The 18,695-nt window shown below is 42.6% G+C and overlaps 1 protein-coding gene across 2 annotated transcripts in view; it reads right to left on the bottom strand.

Annotated features, from left to right (window-relative positions):
• LOC135540388 (collagen alpha-1(II) chain-like) overlaps positions 1-18,695 on the bottom strand; it is a 103,513-nt gene that overhangs the window by 4,300 nt on the left and 80,518 nt on the right. For both annotated transcript variants that reach the window (XM_064967005.1, XM_064967006.1), the window contains 18 exons: positions 18,164-18,271; positions 17,861-17,914; positions 16,920-16,973; positions 16,361-16,414; positions 15,584-15,637; positions 15,265-15,372; positions 15,098-15,151; positions 14,946-14,999; positions 8,426-8,587; positions 5,857-5,964; positions 5,124-5,231; positions 4,513-4,674; positions 4,061-4,222; positions 2,417-2,470; positions 2,178-2,285; positions 1,456-1,744; positions 974-1,161; positions 321-563 (listed from right to left, as the gene is read on the bottom strand). In XM_064967005.1, the coding sequence (XP_064823077.1) occupies positions 321-563; positions 974-1,161; positions 1,456-1,744; positions 2,178-2,285; positions 2,417-2,470; positions 4,061-4,222; positions 4,513-4,674; positions 5,124-5,231; positions 5,857-5,964; positions 8,426-8,587; positions 14,946-14,999; positions 15,098-15,151; positions 15,265-15,372; positions 15,584-15,637; positions 16,361-16,414; positions 16,920-16,973; positions 17,861-17,914; positions 18,164-18,271 (2,124 nt within the window). The remainder of the gene's footprint in view (positions 1-320; positions 564-973; positions 1,162-1,455; positions 1,745-2,177; positions 2,286-2,416; positions 2,471-4,060; positions 4,223-4,512; positions 4,675-5,123; positions 5,232-5,856; positions 5,965-8,425; positions 8,588-14,945; positions 15,000-15,097; positions 15,152-15,264; positions 15,373-15,583; positions 15,638-16,360; positions 16,415-16,919; positions 16,974-17,860; positions 17,915-18,163; positions 18,272-18,695) is intronic.

Below are 18,695 nucleotides of genomic sequence, written 5' to 3'. Positions count from 1 at the left end.
GGACAGACATGTTATGGGTGTGTATGTATGAGAGTGGGACAGACGTGTTATGACATGTGCGTGTGTGTGTGTGTGTTCATGTTATAGATATTGATAACGGTGTAGGTGAAGTGGCCGTTGTTATAGTATTGATGGGGACAGTATGTATGAGAGCGTGTGTGTGCGTGTGCGTGTGTGTGTGCGTGTGTGTGTGTGTTCATCCTCTCACCGTGCAGCCGTCCTCCATAACGGTGTAGGTGAAGTGGCCGTTGCCTGTGTGTGGGTGTGTATGTATGAGAGCGTGTGTGTGGGTGCGTGTGTGTGTGTGTTCATCCTCTCACCGTGCAGCCGTCCTCCATAACGGTGTAGGTAAAGCGGCTGTTGCCCTCAGCTCTGATCTCCACGTCGTTGGAGCCCTGGAGCAGCACGGCCTTCTTCAGGTTCCCAGTGACCCCGTCCATATAGGCCACGCTGTTCTTGCAGTGGTAGGTGAGGTTCTGATTAGCCTCGGTGGACAGGAGCCTCAGGAAGGTCATCTGGATGCTGGCCGTGTTGGCTGCCAGACTCTCATCGCCATAGCTGAACTGTAGAGGGCAGCAGAGAGAGACAGGAGGGGGAGAAGCGCGGTTCGGATGGATATCATTTTACAATGTCAAGGGATAAAACTAGTGAGAGAGAACAGGGAGACAGGGATGTAAGAATCAATGACATCATTATATCAGAACTATATCAGAATTGTAACTGACTTAGTGGAATTGATTGAGATAACGTATGTAAAAAAAAGTAATTGTGCCGTATTTTAGTAAAACAAAAAACAGGAATCCCGTAAAGGACCGAAACAGACTAATCACAGAGAGGCTTGAGTAAATAAGTGCACTGCACACATAACAGATGTCACCTGAGATTGAAGAGGGGGGAATAAAAAAAATCACGATTGTACGATCGTGATAATATATAGAAGAGAGCCGAAACAAGAGATTGAAGGGTGACTCACGTGGAATCCCCCGTTCATGGTCTCTCCGAACCAGATGTGTTTGGCAGCCTTGCTCTTGCTGGACCACCAGTTCTTCTTGGGGATGCTGGCGGGCTTGGGGTAGACGCAGGACTCTCCGGTCTCCATGTTACAGTAGACCTTGATGGCGTCTATGGTGCAGCCCTGGTTAGGGTCGATCCAGTACTCTCCTGCAGACAGACGGAGGAGACAGGAAACGGCTCAGATTGAATCAGCTCTCTATTACTCTGTACTACAATACACATGTTTATATTTACTTTCTCTTTTGAATATGACAGAATCTTCTAGACTTCCCTAAATATTATGGAATTTTTGCCCGACCTAACCAGTGGGGACAGGAGAAACATCACCTGAGCAGGAGAAACTTTAGGGCCCTGAGTTTGTCCTGGTCAAGTCATGTTGCTTGGCTAAAAGGCTTGACCCCTAAACAAAGAGCCATTCTTCGCTCCGATCCCATCACTCACCGCTCTTCCAGTCTGGGTGGCACAGCTTCAGGTCTCTGCAGGTACGTGCAGGGTTCTTCTTGGAGCCCTCGGGGGAGCGGATGTTCTCAATCTGGTTGTTGAGAGACTTGAGCGTGGCGTCCACCTCGGCGTCGTGCGTCCTCAGGTTTCCGGAGGCCTGGTCGGCCCTCATGTACCTCAGGGGATCGGGGGATTTCTCAGGCTGAGACAGGCCAGCGAAGGCAGACATGTCGATACCAGGGCCGGGAGGACCAGGAGGACCAGGGGGACCGGAGTTTCCAGGGGGACCCTGAGATACACAGACAGAAGAAATTGGAAAACCAAAACGCTAGACTACGAGCTACTGGTGATGTGCTGCTACCAGGGCCATAGGTATTACAGAAGACAAAAAGCACAGAGCAGAGGGGACATAAAGTGTTTATATAGCTGGCTGCCGTCTCAGATGACATCCTGCTCTATACACAGGGCATTACTTTGACCAGAGCAAAGGTAGCACACTATACAAGGAATAGGGGGTGATTTGAGATTTGCACCATGTCACACACTGCTCTCTCATCTTCTCCTCTCCTCTCCTCTCCTCTCCTCTCCTCTCCTCTCCTCTCCTCTCCTCTCCTCTCCTCTCCTCTCCTCTCCTCTCCTCTCCTCTCCTCTCCTCTCCTCTCCTCTCCTCTCTAGTACTAAGATAAATTGAGAGATAGATGGGAGATGAGAGCGTTACTCACAGAGGGACCAGTCTCTCCAGAGCGACCACGGGGTCCGGGGGGTCCGATGGGGCCAGGCATACCGTTGGAACCATCCTTTCCAGAGGGACCAACGGGTCCGGGAGGTCCCTAAACAGAACACAAGGATTCAGATGTACTGTCGACTAGAGCTCTGCCTGCCATGCTCTTTGGCTGACAATAAGGAAGGGTACTTGTCAAAACTCTGTGTAAGAGTTGTTAATCATTCTGTCTATACTCACCCTCGATCCACTTGGTCCGGCAGGTCCAGAGGCACCCTGGTCTCCAGATTGACCCTATGGGGAAAGACAAGGTGAGACAATGTCTATAGGACAGATTGATCCTCTGGGGAGAGACAAGGTGAGACAATGTCTATAGGACAGATTGACCCTCTGGGGAGAGACAAGGTGAGACCATGTCTATAGGACAGATTGACCCTCTGGGGAGAGACAAGTTGAGACCATGTCTATAGGACAGATTGACCCTCTGGGGAGAGACAAGGTGAGACAATGTCTATAGGACAGATTGACCCTCTGGGGAGAGACAAGGTGAGACAATGTCTATAGGACAGATTGACTCTCTGGGGAGAGATAAGGTGAGACAATGTCTATAGGACAGATTGACTCTCTGGGGAGAGATAAGTTGAGACCATGTCTATAGGACAGATTGACCCTCTGGGGAGAGACAAGGTGAGACAATGTCTATAGGACAGATTGACTCTCTGGGGAGAGACAAGGTGAGACAATGTCTATAGGACAGATTGACTCTCTGGGGAGAGACAAGGTGAGACAATGTCTATAGGACAGATTGACTCTCTGGGGAGAGACAAGGTGAGACAATGTCTATAGGACAGATTGACTCTCTGGGGAGAGACAAGGTGAGACCATGTCTATAGGATATACACAACTACAGGTAAAGGCTAAAGGGACATTTCAATGATATAGAGGCATTTGTGATATAGAGAGATTTGTGATACAGGGAGATTGGGGGGTATAGGGAGATTAGGGGTATATGTCTATAGGGAGATTAGACAAGGGGACAACAGGGAGATAAGACAAGGGGTATAGGGACAGATTACTCTCTGGGGGGGGTATAGGGAGATTACCCTCTGGGGAGGGGTGAGACAATGTCAGGGAGATTAGACAAGGTGAGACAACAGGGAGATTAGGGGTACATGGAGATTACTCTCTGGGGGGACAAGGTGAGACAATGTGGAGATTAGGGGTACATGGAGATTACTCTCTGGGGGGTAGGTGAGACAATGTCTATAGGACAGATTACTCTCTGGGGAGAGGGTACAGGGAGATTAGGGGGACAACAGAAAGATTGGGGAGGGGTGAGACAATGTCTATAGGGAGATTAGGTGGTGAGACAACAGAAAGATTGGGGAGGGGTGAGACAACAGGGAGATTGGGGAGAGGGTGAGACAATGTCTAGGGAGATTAGGGGTACCGGGAGATTAGGAGGTACAGGGAGATTAGGGGTACAGGGAGATTAGGGTTACAGGGAGATTAGGGGTACCGGGAGATTAGGAGTACAGGGAGATTAGGGGTACAGGGAGATTAGGGTTACAGGGATATTAGGGGTACCGGGAGATTAGGGGTACAGGGAGATAAGGGGGTATAGGGAGATAAGGTGGTACAGAAAGATTAGGGGTACAGGGAGATTAGGGTTACAGGGAGATTAGGGGTACCGGGAGATTAGGGGTACAGGGAGATTAGGGTTACAGGGAGATTAGGGTTACAGGGAGATTAGGGGTACCGGGAGATTAGGGTTACAGGGAGATTAGGGTTACAGGGAGATTAGGGGTACCGGGAGATTAGGGTTACAGGGAGATTAGGGGTACCGGGAGATTAGGGGTACAGGGAGATAAGGGGGGTACTTACGGGAGGTCCGGGCAGACCCTGCAGACCAGTGAATCCTCTGTGTCCTTTCTGTCCTCTCTCTCCACCCTCTCCAGCCTCACCCTTGTCTCCACGGGGTCCTTGGGGTCCAGCCATTCCTCTGGCTCCAGCAGGCCCGGCAGGTCCAGCAGGTCCTTGAGCTCCCTAGAGAACAGCCAAGAGACATACACAGGGTTAGGAAGGGCTGCAATACAATAGTATTATATATATTATATCTAAGAAATTTATGGATAATAAAAACATTATTAATATATCGACTGAACTCAATCACATATCCAGTTTATCCTGGCAAGAGAAAATAGACAGAAAACAATAACATGGCCTGGGTTATTCACCCCTGACGTCCTCTCGAGAGGGGGTTTTAGGGGTGTTAAAAAGCTTCTACGGGGTGCCATTGGGGGTGTTATGGGGAGTGATTTAGGGTGTATACTCACAGCCTCTCCCCTGTCTCCCTGCTTGCCGGTGGGGCCGACAGGGCCGGGGGAACCATTAGCTCCTGGGGAGCCAGGAGCGCCAGCAGGACCGGTGTTACCACGGTCACCCTTGATTCCAGTGGATCCATCTCTACCAGGTGGTCCATCGGAACCAGCGTTGCCCTGAGAGGCAATCACACATGGTTTAATATCAGAAGCATCAACGGATAGTTAGTGATCCAGTTAATCATGACAGTGAGTTAACGTATTGTACCGAAGGTATAGAGATGACCATGAGAGGCCATAATGGTGACACTGTGCTGCATTGAATGGCACACTGTTCCCTATATAGTGCACGACATTTGGACAGAGCACTATGCGGACCCTGTTTAAAAGTAATGAGCAATATAAGAACTACGATGCTACTTCAGACACAACACGCTATGGGACAGACACTGACCTCTCTGTCATATCAGACAACACGCTATGGGACAGACACTGACCTCTCTGTCATTTCAGACAACACGCTATGGGACAGACACTGACCTCTCTGTCATTTCAGACAACACGCTATGGGACAGACACTGACCTCTCTGTCATATCAGACAACACGCTCTGGGACAGACACTGACCTCTCTCCCGGGCTCTCCTGCGGGTCCAGTCAGTCCAGGGGGTCCCACTGGACCAGGAGGTCCACGGTCTCCGCTACCACCAGGAGCTCCTTGTTTACCAGGCTCTCCCTGGGGAGATGGACACACAGGTTAGTTGGTGGACCACCAATAGGGGGCGACACTCTAAGCAATAGTCATATATTCATTGATCTTTTTCTTTGAATATTCATCCATCCATTCTTACTTGAAATGGGTGGGATGGGTACAAGTCAATTAACAGTACAATATTATTCTGTCATCTATAATAGGCGAATTAATCATAATGAATGAATGACTGACTGAATGAATAGCCTAATGAATGAATGAATGAATGAATAGTCTAATGAATGAATGAATGAATTTTCTAATGAATGAATGAATGAATAGCCTAATAAATGAATGAATTAATGAATAGTCTAATGAATGAACGAATAGTCTAATGAATGAATGAATGAATAACCTAATAAATGAATGAATTAATGAATAGTCTAATGAATGAACGAATAGTCTAATGAATGAATGAATGAATAGTCTAATGAATGATGGAATAGTCTAATGAATGATGGAATAGTCTAATGAATGATGGAATAGTCTAATGAATGATGGAATAGTCTAATGAATGATGGAATAGTCTAATGAATGATGGAATAGTCTAATGAATGAATGAATAGTCTAATGAATGAATGGGATCTGTAATGTGGTGTATGTGACTTACAGAGGGTCCTGGCAGGCCAGGGAAACCTCTCTCTCCACGCTGTCCTGGAAGACCAACAATACCACGCTGTCCAGCCAGACCTGAAGGACCTGAAGGACCATCGGGACCCTGGGAGGAGGAAGAGGAGGAAGAGAGGAGGAAGAGATGAGGAGGAGAGGAGGAGAGGAGGAAGAGAGGAGGAAGGGGAGGAGAGGAGGAAGAGAGGAGGAAGGGGAGGAGAGGAGGAAGAGAGGAAGAAGAGAAGGAAGAGGAGAGGAAGAGAGGAGGAAGAGGAGGAAGGAGGAAGAGAGGAGAAAGAGAGGAGGAAGGGGAGGAGAGGAGGAAGGAGGAAGAAGAGAAGGAAGGGGAGGAAGAGAGGAAGAAGAGAAGGAAGAGGAGAGGAAGAGAGGAGGAAGAGGAGGAGAGGAGGAAGAGAGGAAGAGAGGAGAAGGAGGAGGAAGGGAGGAAGGAGGAGAGGAAGAGAGAGAGGGGAGGAAGAGGAGAGGAAGGAAGAGGGAGGAAGAGAGGAGGAGAGGAGGAGAGGAGGAGAGAGGAGGAAGAGAGGAGGAAGAGAGGAGGAAGAGGAGGAGAGGAGGAGAGGAGGAAGAGAGGAAGGAGAGGAAGAGAGGAGGAAGAGGAGGAGAGGAGGAAGAGAGGAAGAGAGGAGGAAGAGAGGAGGAAGAGGAGGAGAGGAGGAAGAGAGGAAGAGAGGAAGAAGAGAAGAGGAGAGGAAGAGAGGAGGAGGTGGACGAGAGGAAGTGCAGGAGGAGAGGAGGAAGAGGAGGAGAGGAGCAAGTGGAGGACAAGAGGACAGTGTGTTATTTTCAAGTGAGTGTTTTCAACAACAACTAAAAATATATCAACAGAAAAACTATCAAAATCTATAAACACACTGGAAAAACAAGAAAAAAGCATTTTGTGTGCATTGCTTCCACCTCCACTTCTGTGATTTATACCAGGGAGGATCAGAGGGTCTTATCATGTCTGTTCTCTGGACTTGCCTGTCCAATTTCAGTAACAGACAGCCATGCCGGCTGTTAGTTCAGTACTGCTCAGGGGGTGAACTGCACTGCAGGGAGTGGGAAGTACAAAGTAAAACGCTTGTCCTCTCTGCCATCATGTCTCTGTCCAGGGGAAGCCCACAGGTGATATTAACGCCCTGGCAGACAGCAGTGTGTTTGGGCTGGTTATTGGGTCAGTGACGGACGCGTGCTTCGTTGTGATGGGGACGAGGGAATAGTGTTGTCCATTATAAATGGATCTTTCTTTCATTCCCTGGACTGATGTTCATGCCGGTTGGGTTGGAAGTCAAACCAAAAGAGAGACTTTTAAGACATAAAGCCAGTATTGTTTTATAGCTGCAAAACCCCAAAATGAATGTATTTCCGTGTTAACTTGAGTGGTGGGATGTGTGTTGTCAGTGACATCAGAACTGACAACGAGTTCAGGAACACTGTGGTCTAAATAACTTGTCAATGTTGAATGAAGATTAAAGCCTGTAGGACCTGTATTGATTAAAGCCTGTAGGACCTGTATTGATTAGAGCCTGTAGGACCTGTATTGATTAGAGCCTGTAGGACCTGAATTGATTAAAGCCTGTAGGACCTGTATTGATTAAAGCCTGTAGGACCTGTATTGATTATAGCCTGTAGGACCTGTATTGATTAAAGCCTGTAGGACCTGTATTGATTAAAGCCTGTAGGACCTGTATTGAATAAAGCCTGTAGGACCTGTATTGATTAAAGCCTGTAGGACCTGTATTGATTATAGCCTGTAGGACCTGTATTGATTAAAGCCTGTAGGACCTGTATTGATTAAAGCCTGTAGGACCTGTATTGATTAAAGCCTGTAGGACCTGTATTGATTAAAGCCTGTAGGACCTGTATTGATTAAAGCCTGTAGGACCTGTATTGATTAAAGCCTGTAGGACCTTTATTGATTAAAGCCTGTAGGACCTGTATTGAATAAAGCCTGTAGGACCTGTATTGATTATAGCCTGTAGGACCTGTATTGATTAAAGCCTGTAGGACCTGTATTGATTAAAGCCTGTAGGACCTGTATTGATTATAGCCTGTAGGACCTGTATTGATTAAAGCCTGTAGGACCTGTATTGATTAAAGCCTGTAGGACCTGTATTGATTAAAGCCTGTAGGACCTGTATTGAATAAAGCCTGTAGGACCTGTATTGATTAAAGCCTGTAGGACCTGTATTGATTATAGCCTGTAGGACCTGTATTGATTAAAGCCTGTAGGACCTGTATTGATTAAAGCCTGTAGGACCTGTATTGATTATAGCCTGTAGGACCTGTATTTATTAAAGCCTGTAGGACCTGTATTGATTAAAGCTTGTAGGACCTGTATTGAATAAAGCCTGTAGGACCTGTATTGATTAAAGCCTGTAGGACCTGTATTGATTAAAGCCTGTAGGACCTGTATTTAATAAAGCCTGTAGGACCTGTATTTGAGGACGGTTGTGACAAAAGATGAATTCAGCTTGTATTACCATCTTTTGCTTCAGTAGGGTGCTGGGTTGAATGAGAGTTATCAAGCCCGTCCACTATGGAGGACGGTACTGTAGTGATAAACTTACAGAGGGACCATCCTCTCCAGCATCTCCCTTCTCTCCAGGGGATCCAGCGGCTCCACGCAGCCCAGCGTCTCCCTGTCTGCCTGGGGGTCCACCGTCTCCTCGCACACCCTTAGGGCCATCTTTACCAGCAGGGCCAGAGGGCCCAGCAGCACCAGGGTTACCCTGCAGAGACACCATTTATTTATTTATTGTATTTCACCTTTATTTAACCAGGTAGGCCAGTTGAGAACAAGTTCTCATTTACAACTGCGACCTGACCAAGATAAAGCAAAGCAGTGAGACAAAAACAACAACACAGAGTTACACATGGAGTAAACAAACGTACAATAACAATAACACAATAGAAAGTCTATAGACAATGTGTGCAAATGTAGTAAGATTAGGAAGGTAAGGCAACAAATAGACCGTAGTGGTAAAATAATTCCAATTTATCATTAACACTGGAGTGATAGATAGTGCAAAGGATGAATGTGCAAGTAGAGATACCGGGGTGAAAAGGAGCAAAACAATAAATAACAATATGGGGATGAGGTAGTTGGGTGGGCTGTTTACAGATGGGCTGTTTACAGGTGCAATGATCGGTAAAGTTGCTATGACAGCTGATGCTTAAAGTTTTTTAAATATTTTTTTAACCTTTACCCGTGCTACGGGTGAGTGTTGCTATGGTGACCCGTGAGATATACCTGCTGGAGCGGGTGCTACGGGTGGGTGTTGCTATGGTGACCCGTGAGATATAGCTACTGGAGCGGGTGCTATGGGTGGGTGTTGCTATGGTGACCCGTGAGATATACCTGCTGGAGCGGGTGCTACGGGTGGGTGTTGCTATGGTGACCCGTGAGATATACCAGCCAACAAGATCATACAGGTCGCACTGGTGTGTAGTATATGGGACATTTGGGACAAAACGGATGGCACTATGATAGACTGCATCCAATTTGCTGAGTAGAGTGTTGGAGGCTATTTTGTAAATTACATCGCCGAAGTCGGTAGGATAGTCAGTTTACAAGGGTATATGTTTGGCAGCATGAGCGAAGGATGCTTTGTTGCGAAATAGGAAGCCGATTCTAGATTTCATTTTGGATTGGAGATGCTTAATGTGAGTCTGGAGATGCTTAATGTGAGTTTTTACAGTCTAACCAGACACCTAGGTATTTGTAGTTTGTAGCCCACATATTCGAAGTCATAACCGTCCACTACTGATGGGATTAGGTCAATATCCTTCCAGGATACCTGTCCCAGGGCGATTAGAAAGGCCTGCTCGCTGAAGTGTTGTAGGGAGCGTTTGACAGTGATGAGGGGTGGTTTGTTTGACCGCGGACCCATTACGGACGCAGGCAATGAGGCAGTGATCGCTGAGATCCTGGTTGAAGACAGCAGAGGTGTATTTAGAGGGCAGGTTGGTCAGGACGATATCTATGAGGGTGTTTACATGTTTACGGATTTATTGATGTACCTGGTAGGTTCCTTGATAATTTGTGTGAGATTGAGGGCATCTATCTTAGATTGTAGGACGGCCAGGGTGTTAAGCATGTCCCAGTTTAGGTCACCTAACAATACGAACTCTGAAGATAGATGGGGGGGGCAATCAATTCACATATGGTGTCCAGGGCACAGCTGGGGGCCGTGGGGGGTCTATAACAAGTGGCAACAGTGAGAGACTTATTTATGGAAAGGTGGATTTTTAAAAGTAGAAGCTCAAACTGTTTGGGCATAGACCTGGATAGTGTGACAGAACTCTGCAGGCTATCTCTGCAGTAAATTGCAACTCCACCCCCTTTGGCAGTTCTATCTTGGTGGAAAATGTTGTAGTTGGGGATGAAAAATTCAGAATTTTTGGTGGCCTTCCTAAGCCAGGTTTCAGACATGGCACGGACAAGGACATCAGGGTTGGCAGAGTGTGCAAAAGCAGTGAATAAAACAAACTTAGGGAGGAGGCAATCAATCTTTCAACCAATCAATCAATCCATCACTCAACCGACCAACCAGTAAAACAAGCAACCAATCAAGCAATCAGTCAATCAACCAATCAACAGGGTTAAACCCAGAAATGTAGCATACAAAACATGACAGACAGACAGGAGCAGATCAAGACTCTCTGGGACAGTGGAGGCTCATCAGAGGAGGAAGGGGAGGACTATCCTCAGTGAATGTCATAAAAATAAAAATAGTGAAACATTAAAAAAGTTATTATTTTTAGATAAGAATATACTAAAGTAGTGTGTTTGGACTGGTAATTTGGTCAGTGAAGAACACATACTGACTGCCCTGTCTTGTGATGGGATGAGGGAATAGTGTTTCCCATTATTTATTCAAAAATGAAGAAGCGAGAGAGAGAGAGCGCGAGAGAGAGAGAGAGAGCGAGAGAGCGAGAGAGAGAGATAGCTACATTTCATATTGTTTTACTTAGCTACTGAATGCAGCTAGCTAGTTTAGCCTACTCAAACACCCGGCTCAAACAGGGAGGGATGTTATGCTAGCTGGCTATCCAACACTGGAAATCTTCCAAGTCAAGAAAAGCTCTTGGTTTTATTAATTTATTGCCACTGGGGCCTGCTGGTGTAACTACTAAAACTGCTTGCTGACTGTACATTGTACTGCACGATTGTAGTGGGTTTAATAACACATTAGTTCTAGTAACTTTGTTTTTGACTTGACATTAGCTAATATGGTGACAACAATGTAGGATGTGCGTAGCGGTTAGTGGTTATGATATGAAGGTTTGGCTTGGTTTCTTTTTGTTCATTGGTCACAGACAGCTGATGTGTTATGCACTGAAGGGAAAAGGTAAGACGTAGATGCAAGAAGGAATTATACAATGATCTGTTTGCTATGAAAGTGAATTGTGTTTGCATGTGATCAGGGGTGTATTCATTCTGCCGGGTTTTATTTAAAAATGTTTCTTAAACGGAAGCAACGGGGATAAACATAACTGAAATTGTCTAATAGAAATTCTCGTTTGCAACTGTTGGACTAATGATTACACCCTAGATCAGCTAGCAAGATTATTGAATGTGGCAATGTCTGTCACCGTGATTACTCAAATTTCTCTCAACCTGTGGAACAATGTTGTAAACTTTCATTCATAGGCTAGTTTGTAGCAACCTCATGACGTGTATAGGCAAAATGAGAGTATCATGTAGTAGCCGATACCTATCACTGTTACATTGAACTGGGTGAATGGAAGGTGAATGACAGTCATCCAATATGCTGTAATAGAAATAAGGCAATGCTATTTTAACAAAATAACCATCCTCTCTCATCTTGACCGCCACTTCTCTGCCCACAGACTGATATGAGCAGGTCATCAGTACTCTCTATAATAACAACAGATAGGAGCAGGTCAGCACTCTCTGTAATAACAACAGATAGGAGCAGGTCAGCACTCTCTATAATAACAACAGATATGAGCAGGTCAGTACTCTCTGTAATAACAACAGATATGAGCAGGTCAGTACTCTCTGTAATAACAACAGATAGGAGCAGGTCAGCACTCTGTAATAACAACAGATAGGAGCAGGTCAGCACTCTGTAATAACAACAGATAGGAGCAGGTCAGTACTCTCTATAATAACAACAGATATGAGCAGGTCAGTACTCTCTGTAATAACAACAGATAGGAGCAGGTCAGTACTCTCTGTAATAACAACAGCACTCTCTATAATAACAACAGATAGGAGCAGGTCAGCACTCTCTATAATAACAACAGATAGGAGCAGGTCAGTACTCTCTGTAATAACAACAGATAGGAGCAGGTCAGTACTCTCTGTAATAACAACAGATAGGAGCAGGTCAGTACTCTCTGTAATAACAACAGATAGGAGCAGGTCAGTACTCTCTGTAAAACAACAGATAGGAGCAGGTCAGTACTCTGTAATAACAACAGATAGGAGCAGGTCAGTACTCTCTGTAATAACAACAGATAGGAGCAGGTCAGTACTCTCTGTAATAACAACAGATAGGAGCAGGTCAGTACTCTCTGTAAAAACAACAGATAGGAGCAGGTCAGTACTCTCTGTAATAACAACCATTCAGAAGAACAGAATGAAACCAGGTTGATATCATCGACATCCTGCGTTATTCACTAAATACTACACTAAATATTATAGTTAGTACTATACTAAATACTATACTAAATACTATACTAAATAGTATAGTTAGTACTATACTAAATACTATACTAAATATTATAGCTAGTACTATACTAAATACTATACTAAATATTATAGTAAATACTATACTAAATACTATACTAAATACTATACTAAATACTATACTAAATACTATACTAAATATTATAGTTAGTACTATACTAAATACTATACTAAATACTATACTAAATACTATAGTAAATGTTATATAAATACTATAATAAATACTATACTAAATATTATACTAAATACTATACTAAATATTATACTAAATAATATAGTAAATACTATACTAAATACTATACTACATATTATACTAAATATTATACTAAAACTATAGTAAATACTGTAGTAAATACTATACACTATACTAAATACTATACTAAATATTATAGTTAGTACTATACTAAATACTATACTAAATATTATAGTAAATACTATACTAAATACTATACTAAATACTATAATAAATATTATACTAAATAGTATACTAAATATTATAGTAAATACTATACTAAATACTATACTACATATTATACTAAATATTATACTAAAAACTATAGTAAATACTATACTAAACACTATACTAAACACTATACTAAATACTATAGTAAATACTATACTAAATATTATACTAAAAACTATAGTAAATACTATAGTAAATAATATACTAAATACTATACTAAATATTATACTAAATATTATAGTAAATACTATACTAAATACTATACTAAATATTATACTAAATATTATAGTAAATACTATACTAAATACTATACTACGTATTATACTAAATATTATACTAAAAACTATAGTAAATACTATACTAAACACTATACTAAACACTATACTAAATACTATAGTAAATACTATACTAAATACTATACTAAATACTATACTAAATATTATACTAAAAACTATAGTAAATACTATAGTAAATAGTATACTAAATACTATACTAAATATTATACTAAATATTATAGTAAATACTATACTAAATACTATACTACGTATTATACTAAATATTATACTAAAAACTATAGTAAATACTATACTAAACACTATACTAAACACAATACTAAATACTACAATAAATACTATATTAAATACTGTACTAAATACTATACTAAATACTATAATAAATATTATAGTAAATACTATACTAAATACTATACTACGTATTATACTAAATATTATACTAAAAACTATAGTAAATACTATACTAAACACTATACTAAACACTATACTAAATACTATATTAACTACTATACTAAATACTATACTAAATACTATACTAAATATTATAGTAAATATTATAGTAAATACTATACTAAATACTATACTAAATACTATACTAAATATTATACTAAATACTATACTAAATACTATACTAAATAGCATAGTAAAAACTATAGTAAATACTATACTAAACACAATACTAAATACTATAATAAATACTATATTAAATACTGTACTAAATACTATACTAAATATTATAGTAAATATTGTAGTAAATACTATAGTAAATACTATACTTAATACTATACTACATACTATAATGATGCTGAATGATTCTGTGTAGGTCTGTTTATTGGTTTCAAACCTAGAAGGATGTCACGCCTTGGTCTTAGTATTTTATGTTTTAGTTTATTAGTTAGTAAGACCAGGGTGTGACATGGGGTTATTATGTATTGTGTTTTCGTATTGGGGTTTGTAGTGTCTGGGATTGTAGCTGATTAGGGGTGTGTGTGTGTTAAATAGGTTGGCTGCCTGAGGCGGTTCTCAATCAAAGTCAGGTGATCGCTGATTGGGAACCGTATTTAGGTAGCCTGTTTTTCGCTTTGTATTTCGTGGGTGATTGTTCCTGTCTCTGTGTAGTGTGCACCAGTCAGGCTGTAATAGGTTTCACGTTCTGTTTGTTGTTTTTTGTATTTATTAGTTATTCGTGTATAGTTTGTTCGTTTGTCTTCCTAATAAACATGTAACTTACACGCTGCATTTCGGTCCGACTTTCTTTCAACAAAAGAAGAACGCCGTTACAAAGGATGCATGGGATCCCAAACGCAAGGTTCAGTTCGACTGACTACAGTGGGTGAACACTGTATTCATAATAGTCTGTGTGTTCTGAAAAGTACCAGGAAACTATTGGAGAAACTTGGAGATACATAAAAGAGGTCCTTCATTTTGAGAAATGTTTACCGGTTACACCCACATAAAAACAAGGCCTTTTCTATTCCAGTCAAATCCAACACCTCAGATTACAGAGAACAATCCTAGTTTACAAGTAGAACAATCAGTGTCATTTAGTCTTCAGTAACAGTGCTCAGGTAAGGTGTTTGAGTTGTGTATCGCTGATAAGTGATTGTACTTACGTTGGGACCAGGGGGCCCGACTCTGCCGGCAGCGCCAGGGAAACCAGTGGCACCCTGTCAGTGAGAGAGGTTGTTGATGAAGTGGAAAAATTACAAAACAATATAAAACAACAATGCGGAAATCAAATACACAATATGAGATTTATACTTACAGGGGGTCCCTGAGCACCGCGAGCACCTTTAGGTCCAGAAACACCAGTTGGTCCCTGAAATGAAGGAAATTGTCTGATAGTAAGTTTCATGAAGAAACGTGAAGCAAGTATTTGGTAACCAATAAACACCTCGATGTTTTTACATGTCAGGAAAAAGTGAAACGTACAGAAGGCCCAGGAGCTCCAGAGGGTCCCTGGGGTCCAGGGGCACCAGCGTCTCCCTTCTGACCACCCTCTCCCTGCTCTCCTTTGGCTCCGGGCTGACCATCAGATCCCTGGGGTTGGGACACGGGGAGAAAGACAGCTCAGGCAGCTATTTGCTTCAACATAAAACAAAGCAGCTGGCGTCATCATCCCCTTCTATTTAATCATCCATTTGAATGGATGAGACGGTCCTATAAATGTGTCAGTCCGGGAGGTTGACGGTAGGACTGACAGTGAGAGAAAGCGCATCAGCAGTACATTGTCCTTGGTGAAGGTACTTACAGGAGGCCCAGCGAAGCCAGCAGGCCCAGGAGGTCCGGTCTCACCCCTGTCTCCCTGTTAGGAGAGAAGACGGGGAACAGGTTGAGCAGAATACACTTCCCCTAACATACCCTTCTTCAAATGACATATCATGTACCTTATCAACTTCTGTGTTCATTCAATTGTTCTATTGAGAGCTGGAGAGTATAGCAGGACAACAGGATTCTCTACTCTGGATCAGTACAGAGACCTAGAGATGGCAGTAGACCCTTTTATTCTATTTAACCAGGCAAGTCAGTTAAGAACAAATTCTTATTTTCAATGACGGCCTAGGAACAGTGGGTTAACTGCCTGTTCAGGGGCATTATGACAAAGTTGTGCCTTGTCAGCTCGGGGGTTTGAACTTGCAACCTTCCGGTTACTAGTCCAACACCCTAACCACAAGGCTACCCTGCCCTAATCAGACAGCTGAGGCAAAGTAAAAAAAAAACAACAACATATTTCTGATGTAATGAATGCCATTCTGCAGACAGCGTTTTGCATACGTTAAACATATTGGTGGCCACGGTAATCCAACCCACAATCCAGTTAAACATATTGGTGGCCACGGTAATCCAACCCACAATCCCGTTAAACATATTGGTGGCCACGGTAATCCAACCCACAATCCTGGCGTTGCAAACATCATGTTCTACAAACTGATCTACACGGGACCACAAGTCATTTTTTTACTTTATCCTAATGTGTGTGTGTGTGTGTGTGTGTGTATGTGTATGTGTATGTGTATGTGGTACCTACAGGAGCACCACGGGCACCGGCAGCACCGGAAGGTCCCGATGGACCAGATTCACCCTATAGGAGGAAACACAGAGGTCAGAGGTCAGTCACAGAGGTCAATCATAAGTCCATAAATCACACCTTATATGGACTGTCTGTATCATACAGATACCAGTCCATAAATCACACCTTATATGGACTGTCTGTATCACACAGATACCAGTCCATAAATCACACCTTATATGGACTGTCTGTATCATACAGATACCAGTCCATAAATCACACCTTATATGGACTGTCTGTGTCATACAGATACCAGTCCATAAATCACACCTTATATGGACTGTCTGTATCACACAGATACCAGTCCATAAATCACACCTTATATGGACTGTCTGTATCATACAGATATCAGTCCATAAATCACACCTTATATGGACTGTCTGTATCATACAGTTTGTGAGAGGTACCCTCCCAACAGATGATATGGCTGTATGTTTTTTTCTTCTTCTGACTGATCTAATACAATCATTAAAATAATCAATGAACTATTATTCAAGTTTAAAGACAAATTGCTCACCTTCTCTCCGTTGGGACCAGCTGGGCCGGGAGGACCAATGGGACCAGTCAAACCCTAGAAGAGTTACGGAAAAGAGAAATGTTTCAGTACAACATCTAGTATATCTGTCCTTTTGCTGTTGTCTCACTGTACACAAATGCCCGTAAACAAATGAACAATTTAAGTGGAGTGTGTATACTTGGAATTGCTGGAGGGAATATTTAAATGTGTTGATTATTAAATGGTAGAGTGAGTGAGGTCATCAATGTGTTGAATATTAAATGGTAGAGTGAGGGAGGTCATCCATGTGTTGAATATTAAATGGCAGAGTGAGGGAGGTCATCAATGTGTTGAATATTAAATGGTAGAGTGAGGGAGGTCATCAATGTGTTGAATATTAAATGGTAGAGTGAGGGAGGTCATCAATGTGTTGAATATTAAATGGTAGAGTGTGGGAGGTCATCAATGTGTTGAATATTACATGGTAGAGTGAGGGAGGTCATCAATGTGTTGAATATTAAATGATAGAGTGAGTGATGTTATCAATGTGTTGATTATTAAATGGCAGAGTGAGTGAGGTCATCAATGTGTTGAATATTAAATGGCAGAGTGAGTGAGGTCATCAATGTGTTGATTATTAAATGGCAGAGTGAGTGAGGTCATCAATGTGTTGATTATTAAATGGCAGAGTGAGTGAGGTCATCAATGTGTTGAATATTAAATGGTAGAGTGAGTGAGGTCATCAATGTGTTGAATATTAAATGGTAGAGTGAGTGATGTTATCAATGTGTTGAATATTAAATGGTAGAGTGAGTGAGGTCATCAATGTGTTGAATATTAAATGGCAGAGTGAGTGAGGTCATCAATGTGTTGAATATTAAATGGCAGAGTGAGTGAGGTCATAGGGCTGGATGATACGGTGGATGATGATGATGATGATGACGAGGAAGATGGTCACTCACTCTTGAGCCGTCTTTGCCAGAAGCACCCTCAGGTCCCTTCTCTCCGTTGTCACCCTGTGTGGGACACAAACACAATTACATTATAATTGCATTACTAACTGCCATATAATTCAATGTGGAATCACATCAATTGTTGCCGAACATACATCTGTTACTATTGTCTCAAGCAGATCCTGTTGTTAACTACACGCCCCTTTCACAGCTTGTTATTATTATGAATCCTATTGCGTTACACTTCATTACATTGGCTACATTGCATTAACATGACTGTTCCTCTGCCGCTCTCGAGCAGGCACCACTTACTCTGTCTCCCTTAGGTCCGGGGATGCCTGAGGCCCCTCGCTCTCCGGGCATACCCTGCAGACCGGGGGGTCCCTGGGCACCCGATGCGCCACCTGGTCCGATCGCTCCCTGGATAACAGAACAGAATGGACACAAACACTGTCAACAGCTGCAGGGACATCGTGGGAAAGGTAACGGAATGCAGAAGGGTATGTTGTTGTTTACTCGTCTCATTATATGCCCAACGATATTTGTCCCTCAGGCATGAACCAAATACATGGAATTGAATTGAATAGATGGAATATAACAGAACAGTGTTCTCCCCACAATGAGGAAATAGAGCTGTTCACAGGGAAATGATTCATCATGAGGAAATAGACACAGGGAAATGATTCATCATGAGGAAATAGACACAGGGAAATGATTCATCATGAGGAAATAGACACAGGGATATGATTCATCATGAGGAAATAGAGAAATGATTCATCATGAGGGAAATGATTCATCATGAGGAAATAGAGCTGTTCACATGAGGAAATAGACACGGGGAAAT

Source organism: Oncorhynchus masou, chromosome 5 (assembly GCF_036934945.1).
Source record: "Oncorhynchus masou masou isolate Uvic2021 chromosome 5, UVic_Omas_1.1, whole genome shotgun sequence".
In the NCBI taxonomy this organism is placed as follows: Eukaryota; Metazoa; Chordata; class Actinopteri; order Salmoniformes; family Salmonidae; genus Oncorhynchus; species Oncorhynchus masou.
The sequence above is the reverse complement of the archived record's forward strand: the minus strand, read 5'-3'. Positions and strand labels throughout refer to the sequence as shown.